The following is a 17,311-nucleotide window of genomic DNA, read 5'->3' as shown; positions in this document are numbered from 1 at the left end:
TTTGCAGACACCCTCCACAATCATAGGGAGAAGCCTGGAAGTGGAGGCGGAAATATCTGCAAGGGGGGTGGGGGAGAAACGCGTACGAACATATCTGGGTTTTGGAAGGGGATATCCAACAAGCTCATATGGGGGGGATGGTCAGCTGTCCACAAGCTTCTGGCCATGCCGTGAAGATGACAGATAAAGACATAGCAACACATTTATCAGACTGGATTGTGGAACACAAATCAAAGTCTGGGGGACATTCTTGAGCTGAACCTGCAATCTTCTGCCATAAAATGAAGACGGATAAAGTGAGAATTCTGATGATTTTATTGGTAAAGAATTTCCCATAAATGGAGATCACGTTCTTCCAGGTAACGATTATAAAGAGTTCAGGAAAAAGAAAGTCCAGAGCAATCGGCTATTTCTTGGCCTGCGCTTCCAGCAGAGCCTTGGCTAGATTAATCTTGGTGGCAATGTATGGAGATCCGCCTGGAAAAGGGAGGAGATGGTTACAGTGGTGAGTGGATGTTGGACACGGGGGAGTAAATCTGTCCAATCAGGACAAAGACTGATTTTCTTTATGGATCTCCATATCCGCCCGCTGGAGCCCTGGTTCATCTCAGACAATGAGCCGACATAGGATTAAAGTGTCTCGCCATTACCCCATATAACACCGCTCGGGTCTCACACTACTTCTACAAACAATACCCCATAGTGGCAACATCAAAGAAGTTTGAAATCTTTGCAAATTTATCACAAATACTGTACAAGAAAAAAAAGGCGCATGTACATAAGTAGAGATCAGGACTCTGTGCAGGCCAGTCAAGTTCTTCCACCCCAAACTCGCTCCTCCATGTCTTTATGGACCTTGCTTTGTGCACTGGTGCGCAGTCATGTTGGAACAGGAAGGGGCCGTCCCCAAACTGTTCCCACAAAGTTGGGAGCAAGAAATTGTCCAAAATGTCTTGGTATGCTGACGCCTTAAGAGTTCCCTTCACTGGAACTAAGGGGCCAAACCCAACTCCTGAAAAACAACCCCCACACCATAATCCCCCCTCCACCAAATGATTTGGACCAGTGCACAAAGCAAGCTCCATAAAGACATGGAAGAGCAAGTTTGGGGGGGAGGTACTTGACTGGTATGCACAGAGTCCTGACCTCAACCTGATAGAACACCCAGTATTTGGTGTGACCACCATTTGCCTCACGCAGCGCAGCACACGTCTTACACAGCGTAGCACACACACCTCACACAGCGCAGCGCACTGGAGCAGCAGTGGAGATATGTGAACTGGCTCCATTGAGAGCCAGTCGAAATCTCCTGCTATTGGTTGCAGGGAAACCACATTCAATTCGCAATAGTGTGACCCCCGCCCTCAATCAAATTTGGGTGTAACACTCATGTAGTGTGAAAACAGAAGACACCCGGGGATCCCATTTTCTTTTTTTTGTCTTGTGGAAAAAAGATAAAGAACTACAAATCCTGTATGAATTTCAGATGGAAAGGGACATTCTCCCCCTTCTAGACTGCATGCTATGAATGGGGCATTGAAGCCGAGGCCATAACTGCAGCCGGGGCCGACCTCAACCAACCAGAACTACAGCAGCAATGCAAACCGTAATAGTAGGAGAAAAGGAAAGAAGACGATGTTTAGCGGTCCTTACCTTTGTCAGGGTGGTTCAGCAGCATAATCCGTCTGTGAGCTTCTCTTATCTTTGTTATATTTGCAGTTGGGCTGCAACAAAACCAGGTCTGGATCAACACTTCATATAAAAGACACCAAAGAAGCCAAGATCAACATTATAAATAAGGGGAGCTCCAGCCAATCAGATCGAGCATTGGTCAGCGCAGCAAGGGGGCTTCTATAACAATACTGCATTTCGCTGTGTAACCTCCCTGGCGGTATCCCGAGCTACCATATTGTAGATGTAGAGTGTGCATTTTCTCTGTTTAACCACTTCAATACTGGGCACACCCCACCCCCCTCTTCCTGCCCAGGCCAAATTTTTAGCTTTCAGCGTTGTCACACTTTGAATGACAATTGAGCGGTCATGATACACTGTTCCCAAATAAATTTCTGGGTGTCAATCAAAATCAGTCAGCCAATCAGGGGAGAAAGAGGGCACGGCCGGGTTGAAGCTCCATGTCTGAATGGATACACAGAGCCCTGACTCAGCTCAGGTGCCCCCATAGAAAGCTGCTGGGTGAGGGGCACTCGCCAGGAGCAGCAAAGAGGGACCCCAGAAGAGGAGGATCCGGGCTGCTCTGTGCAAATCCAACTGCACAGATGAGGGAAGTAAGTGTAATACATTTGTTATTTATTTTATTTTTTAAAAGGAGCCTTTACAAATACCTTTAAAGTGGTTATAAAGGCAACGTTTTTTTGTTTTGTTTTTTAACTTTAATGAATTTCATGCATTAAAAAAAGGTAAAAAACCTCCCCCCCCCTATACTTTCCTGAGCCCCATCTCGATCCAGCCATGTGCACAAAAGCAGCGGCTCTCCCAGGTCTCTCTTTCTTTCCTCATTGGCTCACACAGCAACATGTGTCAATCACAGCTAGTGAGCCAATGAGGAGAGAGCCGGGGGCTGGGCGGAGCCGTGCTCTGTGTGTGAATGGACAATGTCCTGCTCGAGTGCCCCTACAGCAAAAGGGTTCCTATGGGGTTCCTTAGCGGGGACTTGGGGGAAAAGGAGCCAGAACTGCCGGCGGGGGACCCAAGAAGTGTAAGATCGGGGCTGCTCTGTGCAAAACTATTGCACAGAGCAGGCGAGTATAACATGTTTTGGGGGTGTGACCTGCAGAGTATGTAGATGGTCGTGTGCCTAGCTAGCTCAGCTGGTGATCCTGACTATTCTCCTGCTGGCACCGCCATACCTTCTCATGTCCGATACCACGGTCCTAAATATAACATGTTTGTTATTTTTTTTTATTATTACAACCTTTAGAATCATTTTAAGTCAATCTTGCAGAAATTTCTTCCTTAGACCTCTTTCACACTGGGGCGGATTTCAGGAACTTTAGCGCTGGAAATTGCCTTTGCTAAGCGCCTGAAAACAGTATCTCATTCATTTAAATGTGACTTTTTACGCTGGGGCGGTGCGCTTGCGGGAAGTTTAGAAAAGTCCTGCAAGCAGCATTTTTGGAGTGGGTTGGGAACTAGGGTTGCCACCTGTCCAGGATTCACCCGGACAGTCCAGGTTTTGGATCATGTGTCCGGGTTTCAGTCCACCTGAAACCTGGACACATTATTCAGACTGGACTGTGGCTCTCCAAGTAACCAAGATAGCCGCACACAAATTTATTGCCATCTGGGAGCTGTGGGCGGCTGTCTGGGGGCAGGTTTGGCATCACTGAAGGGTGGGGCGATGATGTCAGCAAGAGCAATTTGGTCACACCCACTGTTGGCCGCATGACTATTCTCCATGAGGCACCCAAATATGTCCCAGTTTTTTTTTTTTTTTAATTTTATAATCCTATAGTGTTTACTGAAAAAAAAATAATAATAAAAAAAAAAGAAATTACCCTGTGCCACTAAAGTGTTCGGGTTTGGCCTAACCACTTGTCGCCCGCCATATAGCAAGATGGCGGCGGCAAAGTGGTTTCAAAACCCTGACCAGACATCATATGATGTCTTGAGGATATTGAGCCGCTGCACGCCCCCGGGGGCACACATTGCGGCGATCAGTAATGCAGCATATCAGTCTGACACACCGCAACTCCGATCTAAGTAAAGAGTCTCTGATGGAGACTCTTTGCCATGTGATCAGCCGTGACCAATCACGGCTGATCACAGTGTAAACAGGAAGAGCCGGCGATTGGCTTTTCCTCACTCACGTCTGTCAGACACGAGTAGAGGAGAGACGATCTGACGGGGGGGGGGGGGGCAGGGGGCTTTTTTTGTTTAGCAGAAGTGATCAAATACCACCAAGAGAAAGCTCTATTTGTGGGAACAAAATGATAAACATTTATTTTGGGTACAGTGTTGCATGACTGCGCAATTGTCATTCAAAGTGTGACAGCGCTGAAAGCTGAAAATTGGTCTGGGCAGGAAGGTGTATAAGTGCCCCCTGGTATTGAAGTGGTTAACCACTTCCCGACCGCCTCACGCCGATATAAGAGGCGGCGGGGGGGGGGGGGGGTTGGGGTGTGCCCGCGGGAAGCTCCGTGAGTCGGGTCGCGGGTCCCGTGGACTCAATCACCACGGGGATACCTGCGATTGCCTCACGGAGAGGCGATGTTTACTTTAGCATCTCCCCGTTCTGCCTAGCAACAGTGTCACTGATCTCTGCTCCCTGTGATTGGAGCAGAGATCAGTGATGTGTCACACACAGCCACAGCCCCCACAGTTAGCAACACGCCCCTAGGCCACACTTAACCCCTTCACTGCCAGTGTCATTTGCACAGGAATCAGTGCATTTGTATAGCATTGATTGCTGTATAAATGACAATAGTCCCAAAAACGTGTCAAAAATATCCGATGTGTCTGCCATAATGTCGCAGTCACGAGAAAAAGAAAATGAAAAATAAAAGAATAATAAAAAAAATAAAAAAAAACCCACATTGATCGCCGCCATTTAATTTTTTATTTTTTTTTATAAGAATGGCAAAAAAACTATCCCCTATTTTGTAAACACTATAACTTTGCGCTTATTGCGATTTTTTTTTACCAAAAATATGTAGAAGAATACGTATCGGCCTAAAAACTGAGGGAATTTTTTTTTTATATATATATTTTTGGGGGATATTATAGTAAAAAGTAAAATAGCGCAAAAAATAAAACGGCAGAGGTGATCAAATACCACCAAAAGAAATCTCTGTTTGTGGGTAAAAAAGGACGCCAATTTTGTTTGGGTACAACGTCACACGACCGCGCAATTGTCAGTTAAAGCGACACAGTGCCGAATCGCAAAAAGTGCTCTGGTCAGGAAGGGGGGAAATTCTTCAGGGGCTGAAGTGGTTAAAGAAAAGGCGGCAACGCCATTGGGAACGCCGCTGTATTTAGCACTCCCAAAACACCCCTGTCCATTGGAAGTGCCGCACCAGGGGAGCTTTTAACCCTTTTTTTGGGGTAAAAAGCGCCCCATTAGGTGCTGAAAAGCGCAGTTTAAACACTGGTAAAGCGCTGCCAAAAGGAGCGGTGCTTTATTACGAATGTGCCCGGGGCTCCAGTGCGAAAGGGGTGAAGAAATCTGTGGTTACTAAATGTTTTTCAAAATATATTTAGACTTACAATCAATGTAGTAGTCGGTGCTACTACAGAGATAGCCTTGATCTTCCAATCCCTGCCCGGGTTCTATACAAGCAGCCACAACCCCAATGTACATTGACCACGAGAAGTTACTCACTGGGCGCTGTCACCATTATAGAATGCTTTGTGTTCTTTGAAAAGCAACACAAAGCAATCTCCTGTTGATGGAAGTGAAAAAGTGAAGTAAAAAAAATAACCAAAAAAACAAAAGTGAGAAAATAAAATAAGAAAAGTGGGTAAAACACACACTTAGAATTAGATCATTTGTATTTATTGATGATGTGGCTCTTCGCCCCTTACCTGACTCCCAACACCAGGACAGCTTCCCTTCTAGTCATTTTGGGTTCAAATACACCTTTGTAATAACCTGCAAATGCCTAAAAGAAAGAAAAAAAATAATAATAATAAATATATATATTTTTTTATTTGCCAGTCTGTAAGAACTTATTGCAAAAGTGTAAACAAAAAAAAAAAAAAACACACAATTCTTGAAGGAAAATATACAGACAAATACAGACTTACACCACACTATTTCGTCTCATCTTGTGGGATGTCAAATGGCGCCCAGTCAGGATAACATAACCACTTGCTGGCCGTCACTTTGCTATATGGTGGGCAGGAAGTGGTTAAAGTGATTTTAAAGTCTCCTTTTTTTTGGGGTTAAAAATAACAAACATGTTATATTTATCTGCTCTGTGTAATGGTTTTGCACAGAGCGGCCCCGATCCTCTTCTCAGGTCCCTCTTTGCTGCTTCTGGCCCCTCCCTCCTGTTCAGTGCCCCCTGTCAGAAACCATGAATCAGACCGAGACGGAAGCGCAGTTAAAAAAAACAAAAAAAAAAAAACACACTTGTTTATTATTATTAATAATAATAATAGTAAAAAGGTAATGTAGTCAAATCATAGCCAGAGTTTTTAGGTAACCAGAACAGATAGTCAGACAAGCCAGGACGTCGGGAAGCCAGATGTCAGCATACTTCAGGACAGGCCAGAAAATCAGGAAACTGGAGAATCGGCGTAGTGGACCAGCAAGCAGGATCAGGAATCAGAAGGAACGTCAGCCAAGCAAGTCTTCAACAGGTACACAGAAGAAAGTCTCTGGATGTGTTGACCATGGCGAAGGCAGAGAGGAACTGAACTGAACAGCTTAAGTAATGGGCAGGACTGTTGAATAGGATATCATCATCACCATCAAGTGAGTCACCGCGGAAAAGATTGAAGCTGGCAATTAACAGATAGCTGAGCGGCCTGCTCTGAGCCCAGCCCTGACACCCCCACAGCAAGCAGCTTGCTATGGGGACACCTTAGCCGAGCCACAGCTTCCTGTGTCCATTCAGACACGGAGCCATAGCCTGGCCCCGCCCCTCTCCTCATTGGCTTAATGAAGTCGATTGACAGCAGTGGGAGCCAATGGTGCTGCCGACTCAGCCATTTCAGGAGGGAGAGTCTGGGGCAGCCGAGACAGTCCAGCAACATCGCTGGACAGAGATGGTGTTCAGGGTAAGTTTTGGGGGGCTGAGGGGAGCTGCTGCACACATAGAATATAGAATGATTTAAAATAAAAAAAACTTTACTGACTTTGACTTTACAACCCCTCTTATTGCTCTGCCCATTTGTCAGATCTAATTACGTTGTAGCTCTTACCTGCACAGCACTAGACTGAGAGACTCAGGGGGATTGTGAAATATATAGTTTATTCAGAGGAAGTGTCAGTTCTCATACTACAGACAGAGGCCACGCATTACCCTGTGCAGTGCCATGCCTCCTGTTTGAGCACAAACAGAAACTTCTGACACAGGAGAGTGAAGATTTACTGTACAGGGTAACAAATGACACCATGAAATTACAGGACCAACCCACATCTTAATTAGGTGAAAAAAACCTGAAGGTGCAGGTAGACCGGTATACAAAAAAAAGTGTCTGTGAACCTAGTTGCTCCATATTTTCCTATAGCCAAGCCTAGAACAGGGCTTACCTGTTGGTACTGAAAATATCTCCTAAACCATGCATGGTTTAGGAGATATATTTACCGTATATGCTTGCGCCGAAGCCATTAGCCCATGCGCACTGAAGAAACTGCCTACTCCTGACGTACCGTAAATCGGCAGCTCCCATGCGCAGGCGTGACGTCATTGCGGCTCCAGCCGATCACATCGCTGGAGCCCACGAATCTGGAAATAACGCCGGGAGACATGACGCCCGGCACATCGGTGTACACGGACCGCTGCAAAAGCTTCAATCTAAGCCAAGCATTTCATAAGCCGCTAGTACATACTAGCTCATTATGCCTTTGTCTTGCAGGGTTTTTTTTATTTATTTATTTTTTTTTAGTTACAACCTCTTTAAAATGCCTTCAGGGTTCGGTTCACACTGGAACAAGCGCGTTCAAATGTGCACATTTTGGCGTGTGGCAGATACAACAGCATGAAGACTTCACACAAGTTGCAATGGGTTACATAATGCTTAAAGTGCAGATCCAGCCTCAAAAAATAAAAAAAAGTGAGCAGCTATAAATAATGTAGCTGCTGACTGAATAAGGACACTTACCTGTCCAGGGATTCCACAGTGTCAGCCCCCCAAAGCCGATTCATCCATCGGCTCGGGTGCAGGCCTTCAGGCTTCACAGGTGGTTTCCTACTACGCATGCGCGAGTCACGCTGCACTTTCCCAACGGCGCCATCGTCTTCTGGGACACGCACAGGTCCCAGAAGGCAGCAAATTGGAAGGAGGAGGGGGGCGATGCAGATGGGGAAATTATGTACCATGCCGCAGCGGGGTTAGGACGTAAGTACACCTTTGTACTACACAAAAAGTAAAAAAAAAAAAAAAATGATATATATATATATATATATAAACAAAAATAAGGGCGTGGCCTTTTGTTTAGGACAGAGGTGTATTTTTGGCTGGAACTCCGCTTTAAGTCACATCTGAAATGGCAAGGCACCATTGTAAGGTGTATATAAAATAGGTACAAAAAAAACCCTAGTCAGTCATCGCAAGGTGCCAGGAAATGTACAAATTCAACGTATGGTATAGATCAGTGGTCTCCAAACTGCAACCCAAGGGGCGGATGTGGCCCTCTGCTTACCTTTATCTGGCCTTTGGGGCACCATTTCACCAACTGACACCCACGATGGAGCACTGTTCCACCTACTAACACCATCAATGGGGCACTATTCTTCTCATCGATAGCAATGGGGCCCTATTCTTCTCATAGAGATCAACAACGAGGGGAATATTCGTCTCATCGATATCAACAATGGGGCACTATTCCTTCCACCAAAATCAATGATGGGGCACGGATGCCAAAGCGTGGATACTACTCCCACTGACCTCCCCTCCCCCCCTCCCAAAGCCTGAAAGGCAGTAAATTGGCCCTTTGCCTAGAAAGTTTGGATATAGATTATGCAGTTATAGGTAAGCAGCAAAATGCAGAGTAACAGTTTGAGAACAATTCCTGAGAGAGTCCTCCTCGTTCTCGGAAGGAACTAACACATTCCGCTCTAGACATCGCTTTCATTTAAAACGGACTGCAAAATGCACCGGAACACAGAAAAAGTAGCGCAAGCAGTACCCTTTCAGATCACACTGCACCAAACCGCATAATACTGCAGCACCATGCGATCTGGCGCCCACAAAACACTATGCATTTGGGGTGCCATTAACAATTAATTGGCACCCGCATGGAACGCACCTTTTCTGCACCAAGATCTGGTGTGAACGGGCCCTTTGATGGCAAAACGTAAAGCAGAATTTCACTCAAAAGTAGAGCTGCACCAAAATAAAGAATATAAAAAAGGTAAAAGAAAAAAGGTGCCTATAACGGCGCTGAAAAGCAGGCGATTTTGCCACGATTTTACTGTGCTTAGGGTGCATTTTTAGGTCATGCGACTCAAAAACTGCATCAAAAAAATAACACAGGTGCCTTATTGCTGCATTTTCAATGCATTTCCACTAGAGATGCACCGAAAATGTTGGTCACTGAAACATATCAACCGAAAATGGTGTTATCTGCATTTTGCCGATAAAAGAAAAAAGGTGGCGATGATGGCGCAGAAAACACACTGCGATTTTACTGTGCTTTATGGTGTGTTTTTCATGTCATGTAACAGGTGCGTTCTTGCTGTGTTTTTAATGCATTTCAACGGAGAGGTGTGTTTTTTTTTTTTTAAAGAGGTTGAAAACCCTCAAGGTTTTTTAAAACCACCTGTGCTGCCCTCTCAGAGCCCCCCCCCCTTTACTTACCTGAACCAGGAATGTACAGCTACAGGGAAGAGCACACCCGCTGTCTCGGGTCCTGTCTGGATAGATTGATAGCAGCGCAGCGATTGGCTCCCGCTGCTGTCAATCAAATCTTTCAGTAGCGAACCAAGAATGAAAAGTGTGTGTGGTACTGGAGCTTATAAGGGCCTTCAAAAACCAGATCTGCAAGGGCAGCTTTTATATTTCTCTTCTCTTCTGTCTAGGTTCCTTTTAAAGTGGACCAATATCCTAAAAATGTCTTTACTGTTAATGCTCCCCAAAAGAAAGGCAATTAAATACCGATTCTGTAACCACAGGAATCCAGCCACATGGTAGGATTAGTGATCAGGCAGAGCTGTGAATAGTTGGTCCTGTATGAACATCAATCGCTTGACGCCATTCAGCCAGAGCTGTCGCACTTACACAACTGGCCACTAGAGGGAGCCCACATTCCAAGATTATTGTTACGTATCAATCAATAGTTACAGCAGTAAAATCAATTAAGCAAAAATGAGTTTCAGCTTTATATCCAATATATATATATATATATTGAATATAAATACCGTAATAATAATAAAAGATGAATAAAAAAATTAAAAAGTTTCATAGTTTTTGGTTTTTTTTCCATATATTCTAGATCAGTGATTCTCAACCAGGGTTCCTCCAGAGGTTGCTAGGGGTTCCTTCAGCATTGGGCCATTTCTGCCTCTCGGATAAGTTCCCACCGACACCTGAATGGTCCCTCCTACCGATCACTGCTGCTCTTTCCCCTTGTACCGGGTGGCTGCTCTCGTCTCCGTCCTTCCTGTCGTTTTCTGCAGACAGCCTGTAGTAGGTGGAGCCTGCTGGGCCCCTCCCACAGCTCTGCTCTCTGCACAGGTTATGTACAGCACATGATGTCACTGCTACGTTTACAAGATGATATCTGGGTTTGTAAAAAAAAAAAGTTAGTGAACACAAAGTGGATTTATGAAAAAACAAAAAGATATCCCCTGGGTGGGGTTTTTAACAGCATATATTACCTGTGAGGGCTGATATATATACACAGTAGAAATAACTACTGAAAAAACGCGGATAGTTTGTAATACAATTATTTATTGATAAAAGAATTAAATGGGTGACACGGTGGTCAGGAAATTGAACTCCACTTGGTGAATAATGGTACATGTATAGACAGGGAAATTACATCATATGAACCCTATTACATCTGTATGCACAGTAAAACATAGATAAAAGTAATCCTTTACGCATTTCGACCCACTCGGGGGTCTTCTTCAGAAGGTTTATCTGTATAATCCACAGTGGAGATCCTCTTTAAAAGACAGGAATATGCTCAGACACATCCCTCATATCAATCATTCATTGATGTGCCACAGCTCATCTAGCTGGTATAGGTCGCTGTATCCTACCATCAAAGGAGGGCAGGGAAACGGAATCCAACAAACGGGATGGCTTGCGAGGGATCACATCCCTAATTCCACCTCCTGTGTATAGGTTGGAGGGGAGTATAGACGTGGACAGCCAAGGGTCAGAGGCGACACCCTATATAATCTTGCAATACGTGCTCATGTGTTGGATGAGCCCAAAAGAAGGCAATATATTAAAACAAAAGGAAGAGGTCTTGCGAATTTTCGCAGGTCCACCCCTTTCTATTCAGGAACCGTGCAAAAACAGGGGGGGTTCCTGAATAGAAAGGGGTGGACCTGCGAAAATTCGCAAGACCTCTTCCTTCTGTTTTAATATATTGCCTTCTTTTGGGCTCATCCAACACATGAGCACGTATTGCAAGATTATATAGGGTGTCGCCTCTGACCCTTGGCTGTCCACGTCTATACTCCCCTCCAACCTATACACAGGAGGTGGAATTAGGGATGTGATCCCTCGCAAGCCATCCCGTTTGTTGGATTCCGTTTCCCTGCCCTCCTTTGATGGTAGGATACAGCGACCTATACCAGCTAGATGAGCTGTGGCACATCAATGAATGATTGATATGAGGGATGTGTCTGAGCATATTCCTGTCTTTTAAAGAGGATCTCCACTGTGGATTATACAGATAAACCTTCTGAAGAAGACCCCTGGGTGGGTCGAAACGCGTAAAGGATTACTTTTATCTATGTTTTACTGTGCATACAGATGTAATAGGGTTCATATGATGTAATTTCCCTGTCTATACATGTACCATTATTCACCAAGTGGAGTTCAATTTCCTGACCACCATGTCACCCATTTAATTCTTTTATCAATAAATAATTGTATTACAAACTATCTGCGTTTTTTCAGTAGTTATTTCTACTGTGTATATATATCAGCCCTCACAGGTAATATATGCTGTTAAAAACCCCACCCAGGGGATATCTTTCTGTTTTTTCTTTACTCATTAGGGGTGACCAGCGCCCTCTGACCCTTTATTGGGGTGTTACTGCCTTTTCTTTTTTCTAGTACAAAGTGGATTTATATCCTCTCTGGCTACTGAAGAATGTATTTAAATGAAAGTTTTTATGTCTGAATTTCAGGTTTAACATATCTGAGTGCATGCTCCTCAACAGCCACTCTTCTGGGAGTGGAGACCAGCGATCCAGCGTTGGAAGTCCCGACCACCCGCCATCTAAGTGTGCTCCACCCCTAGCTGTGACATCATCACATGGCTGCAGTCTTCTGGAGCCTGAGAGAATCCCGCCACTGGACAGCCAATAGGTACTGCCCACATCACCCAGGCAGTGACATCGATACCCAAAGAATGGAATCATCCCTACAGCAGTCCAGTAGAAGAAGAGAAGATGCAGGACCTGGAGCACGACAGCAAATTTAGGGGGAGCATTTGGGGCTTTTGCATGTGTTTTTTTTTTTTTTTTATTATAGAAACTGACGTAGCAATTAGCTAATGGGGTGAGGGGTATTACTAAGGGAGTCAAACTGGCAACCCTCCAGCTGTTGCGGAATTACAAGTCCCATCATGCCTCCGGCTGTGGGAGTCATGCTTGTAACTGTCAGCATCGCTATGCCTTATAGGACTTGTAGTTCCGCAACAGCGGGAGGAGGGCCACCAGTTTGACCCCTGTGATGTAGATGGATCACAACATGAATGTAGATGAATAGATGTTGTATTAAAGCTTCCAGGGCTGCTGCAGCACTTTCTCTAAGCTTGTGCCAGACCGTACACTGTGGGTGGGGGGAATCAATGGGGCTGGCTGTAGCTCCCCCATAGGAATGACAAGGAAGGGCACGGATCAACAACTGTCTTTTAGTTTTGGTTATACTTGTTCTTAAAAGAGAAAAAATAAAAAATGATATATATTCCATTATTTTGTAGACTTGAAACTATTAACAAATAAAATAAAATATTAATTTAATAATGGGTCGAACATAAATATTTTTTTTATATAATATATATATACATACATACACTAAAAATAGCCCAAAAAACAGTTATAGCCTCCCTTTAAGAAACTCACCGCCTTTGGCAGGGTCTGTATAGCTTGCTTCACTTGAGGCTCCAGGTGTTTGAAAGCTTGTAAAACGTAACGGCCTAAAAAAAGAAAAAAAAAAAAAAAACTCATACGAAAAAGTACAATCTGCCAATGTCTGAATACTGGACACTATCCCGTTTCTGTGTTTTAGGATGAAATATTATGATGGAGAATAATCATACAGGCCTGATAAAAACTGCAATAATGGACGTGTTCCCTTCATTTGAATGGGCAGGATGCTGTGCAGAAAACAGGCGCCTGCAGCATTTTTAGCAGCAAATGTCAACCCGATGTCCAGCAACACAAGTGCATAGAGGAGGTTTTGGGGAGACATTCAGAATATTATGCAATTGAAATGCAATTCAGCGACAGTCCCTACAACCCCTTTTAACCACTTCCTGCCGAGCCTATTGTCAAATGACGGCTGGGCGGGACATTCGTCGTTCCGGGTCGAGGTCATATGAGATCCCACCAGAATTGGCCGCAATCTGTCACAGCTGTGTTCACCAGACACCGCCGATGACTGATCAGTGTACCGGCCTCCTGACAGCATCATGTGATTCCTGCGACCAATCACAGCAGAGCACATGACATTTGTACACAGTGGATGGCTTTGATTCATGTCATTCATTGTGTACAGCTTATGTTGCTACCTGTGATTGGTCATAGGGATCACCTGGTACAGACAGGGCCAATTACAGCCCATCTACACCATGTGATTAGCTGTGGCCAATCATTGGTAATCACAACATAACACATGGAATGAATCCCTTTCATTCAGTAAAAATTATTGCTTATACCATATATATATATCTCCACTGCTGAAGCACCAAGGGCCGCATGCCATATACCAAAGGGCCACAGGTTAGGCACCAGGGAGATAGACAGTCGCCACCAGACCCAACATCCTCATCGAAAGATCTACCCGCTACTCTTGTTCTTGGGACAACTAATCACATCACAGTCCTCAGCCCCCCCCCATCTTTCACATCAGAGTCCTTAATCCCCCTCCTTCACATCAGAGTCCTCACAGTTCCCCCCCATCTTTCATAGAGTCCCCAGTCGTTGTCGTCCCCCTCTCCTCCTTTCACATCAGAATCCTCCGTTCCCCTCCACCCCGCTCCCCTTCACGTTCCTCAGCCCCCCCTTTCACATCAGAGTATTCAGTCACACCCCCCAAAAAACTGATTTCTCAGTCACTTCCCATTTCACATCACAGTCCGAAGCCCCCCTTTATTTCACATCAGACCCCCCCACTCCTTTCACATTACAGTCCACAGTCACCCCCCCTCCTTTTACATTACAGTCCCCAGTCACCCCCCCCTTTCACATTACAGTTCCCAGCCCCCCCCCCCCTTTTCACATTACAGTTTCCAGCCCCTCCCCCCTCCTTTCACATTACAGTGCCCAGTCTCGTCTCCCCTCCGTTTACATCACAGTCCTCAGTCCCCCCACACTTTATAGAGTCCTCAGTACCTTTCACGGTACAGTCCTGCCTCCCAACCATCCTTACACCATGGCAGTGGGAAGGAGGTGGAGCGGGAATGCAGCTGGAATGCTGGAGCTGCTCCGGTTCAGCGTCATGCGTTTACTATGGTGCTGGTGGCCGGCCCATCAACCACATGGAAATGCAAGATGTTGTGCGAGGAAAAACAAAAAAATATACGCAGAACAGCACCCAGTTGAGAAATGCTGGCCCAGTATGTACTGTACACTACAGGGGACATTTTACAGGAACGGCCAGACAGCGGACGAGTCAGAACACACAGCCTCCGTTTTGTTTTGGGGGGGGTGGAAAACAGAGGGAGGTCCAACAAAAACACACAGCGACCTTCAATCCAACACTTACCAGTAAATCCCGCAATGGCGAGAGTCAGTCCGGCCGCTATCATCGTACTCGCCTGGAAAGAAAAAGAAAACAAGAAAAGCAACAATCAGCAAACTGACACTGCAAGAAAATGTCCTGAAATTTATAATATATCTGAAGACAAAAACTTTTTTGATCAATCAGTTGAAGACCGGTGTCCTATCATATAGAGTCCCCCATCGGATAGTGTCCGCTGTGTACTGCGCATGCGCAGTACACACACAATCCGAAAATAGCCGAAGATGAACGGCGCCTGCGCCATGAGTCCAGGTTCTAGCCCCACCAAACAAGTGGACATAGAGATGGAATATAAAATAGCCGAGCGCAGCGAGACCGTGCCCGAAGAGTGGCGAGCCCGCGAGGGGCCCTCTAATATCGGCAGCCCTATGTCCGCTTGGATGGTGGGGCTACCACCTCGACTCACGGCGCAGTTCATCTTCGGAGATTTTCCAAAGCTTCTTCTGCTCCGTACTGCGCAAGCGCTGCGCATGCGTAGTACGGGGTGGACAGTATCCGATGGCAGGACGCTATATGCCAGAACACCGGGCCAATTCTAATACTTTTTGTTTACATGTACCAATTTGTATTTTTATTTGCTTAAAATGTACTTAGAACTACGACAAATGGCGGAAATATTACCATCCATAGGCAAAGCTTTAACAACTTCAGCCCCTGAAAGATTTACCCCCCTTCACGAGCAGGCCATTTTTTGCGATGCGGCACTGCGCTATTTTTACTGACAATTGCGACACTCTACCCAGATAAAATTGATGTCCTTTTTTCCCCCCAGCGCTTTCTTCTTTTATTGGTATTTGATCACCTCTGCGGTTTTTATTTTTTGCACTATAAAAACAACAACAAAAAAAGCAACAATTTTGAAAAAAATTTTTTTTTTTTTACTTTTTGCTATAAAAAAAAAAAAAAGGAATTTCTTCTTAAATTTCGGCCAATATGTATTATTTGGAGAGGTTGGTAGGGGGACGCTAATTGGTCTAACAACCCAACAAATTGGTCTAAAAAAAAAAAAAAAATTAATAAGGTATTACATTTTTTTTTTTTTTTTGGGGGGCTACCAGCCTGCCTGGTTTTACAACTAAGTTGAATATCTGGTAAACTATAATTGACTTATAAAATGCATATAGATGTGAATCTTAACAGTACCCACATAAATTGTTAAAACTAATCTATATGTGAAAAATAATTTACTTATAAAAATATAAACATTAACAGTATCCGCATGTATTCCAATAACCAATCAAAAGGTATGTGCAAAAATGTTGTGATAAAATAGACAAAATTTCATAGCAAACAGAAACTGCATTCGTTTAAACCCTACGACTGGATAAGTGAATGTACCAGCCCTCCTATAGAACCACAAAATAAAAAAACGGTTATACCTGTGAACTGGCAAATCGCATATAATAAATACCAATAGAGTGCTTACACCGGGAATACCTATCTAGGTGTATCAATCAAAATCAGTGTACAAATCTTAAATTAAATAACATTTACGAGTGAACCAAACAACAAAAGTCCATATATATATATGTGATTCTTGTGACCGAACCATCAATGGGAAACCTTCACCACATTATGGATATCACCCGAAAAGTGCTAAAAAAATATATAAAAATAAAAACCCGGGTATCAGTTTACCAGATGAAGTTGACCTAATTAGTGAAAAAAAAAAAAAAAAAAGGTCAAGCGGGCTTTTGCAAGACAATCCTTGCTGTGTTGGAGAAATCTGTGGATCAGATCCAGCACATGGAGCTCACGGATGGAATATGAAACAAAATGCAGAGGAACCAAAAATAGTGTAATCCCATTTATTTTAAAGTGGTTGTAAACCCATGTGAAAAAAAAAAAAAAAACACACCCTGTACGGCAAAGGCATAATGAGCTAGTATGCATAGCATACTAGCTCATTATGAATAACTTACCCGAGAACAAAGCCCCCGAAGCGGTCCTCCGTCTTCATGTCTGCCGTTGCCATGGATCCCGGAGTGACTTCCAGGTCTCGCTGTTCCGGCGCTGTGATTCGCCGGAGCCGTGATGACGTCAGTCCCGCGCATGCGCACGGGAGCCGACACTCGCGCCATATCGCCCCGCAATCTGCGGCCTGCCCAGTGCGTCGCTGTCTACGGCGCATGCGCCGTAGACAGCGGTGGCTGTCTTTTTGTAAAGATCTCTTAAACCGTGTAGGTTTAGGAGATATTTCTTGGACCTACAGGTAAGCCTTAATCTAGGGTTACCTGTAGGTAAAAGTGGTTTGTAAGGGTTTATAACCACTTTAAAAAAGGTTAAAAACAAGAAAAATGCCAAATGTCTGCTTACATATCTTGTGCTATGGCCCGTCACTGAGGCTGAAAAGCGCTGCTTATTTGAATGGTATCCCACAGTATTGCACTGACAAGCAGCATGCGTTCCACCTACGACAGGGAGACAACCACAGGGGCCGGATATGACGTAATCGCGTGACCAAAGAACCGCCTCG

General features: G+C 44.6%; 1 protein-coding gene across 1 annotated transcript; it reads right to left on the bottom strand.

Moving 5' to 3' along the window:
- Positions 1 to 294: 294 nt before the first annotated feature.
- On the bottom strand, positions 295 to 14,858 carry LOC143998187 (mitochondrial import inner membrane translocase subunit TIM14-like). The gene is made up of 5 exons (XM_077493914.1): positions 14,800 to 14,858; positions 12,936 to 13,009; positions 5,542 to 5,618; positions 1,654 to 1,724; positions 295 to 477 (listed from the first exon to the last, which is right to left on the bottom strand). Exons 1-5 carry the CDS (start codon positions 14,840 to 14,842, stop codon positions 407 to 409), a joined length of 336 nt encoding a protein of 111 aa, XP_077350040.1. The 5' UTR covers positions 14,843 to 14,858; the 3' UTR covers positions 295 to 406.
- Positions 14,859 to 17,311: the final 2,453 nt, after the last annotated feature.

Source organism: Lithobates pipiens, unplaced genomic scaffold (assembly GCF_037356315.1).
Source record: "Lithobates pipiens isolate NorthernLeopardFrog02 unplaced genomic scaffold, aLitPip1_a1.2 Scaffold_19, whole genome shotgun sequence".
In the NCBI taxonomy this organism is placed as follows: domain Eukaryota; kingdom Metazoa; phylum Chordata; class Amphibia; order Anura; family Ranidae; genus Lithobates; species Lithobates pipiens.
The sequence above is the reverse complement of the archived record's forward strand: the minus strand, read 5'-3'. Positions and strand labels throughout refer to the sequence as shown.

Coding starts and splice junctions, on each gene's coding strand:
- LOC143998187 (XM_077493914.1), bottom strand. CDS start 14,842: ATGATAGCGGCCGGACTGACTCTCGCCATTGCGGGATTTACTG. Junction 13,010..14,799: donor CGCCATTGCGGGATTTACTG/GTAAGTGTTGGA, acceptor TTCTTTTTTTAG/GCCGTTACGTTTTACAAGCT. Junction 478..1,653: donor GCTGAACCACCCTGACAAAG/GTAAGGACCGCT, acceptor TCCCTTTTCCAG/GCGGATCTCCATACATTGCC.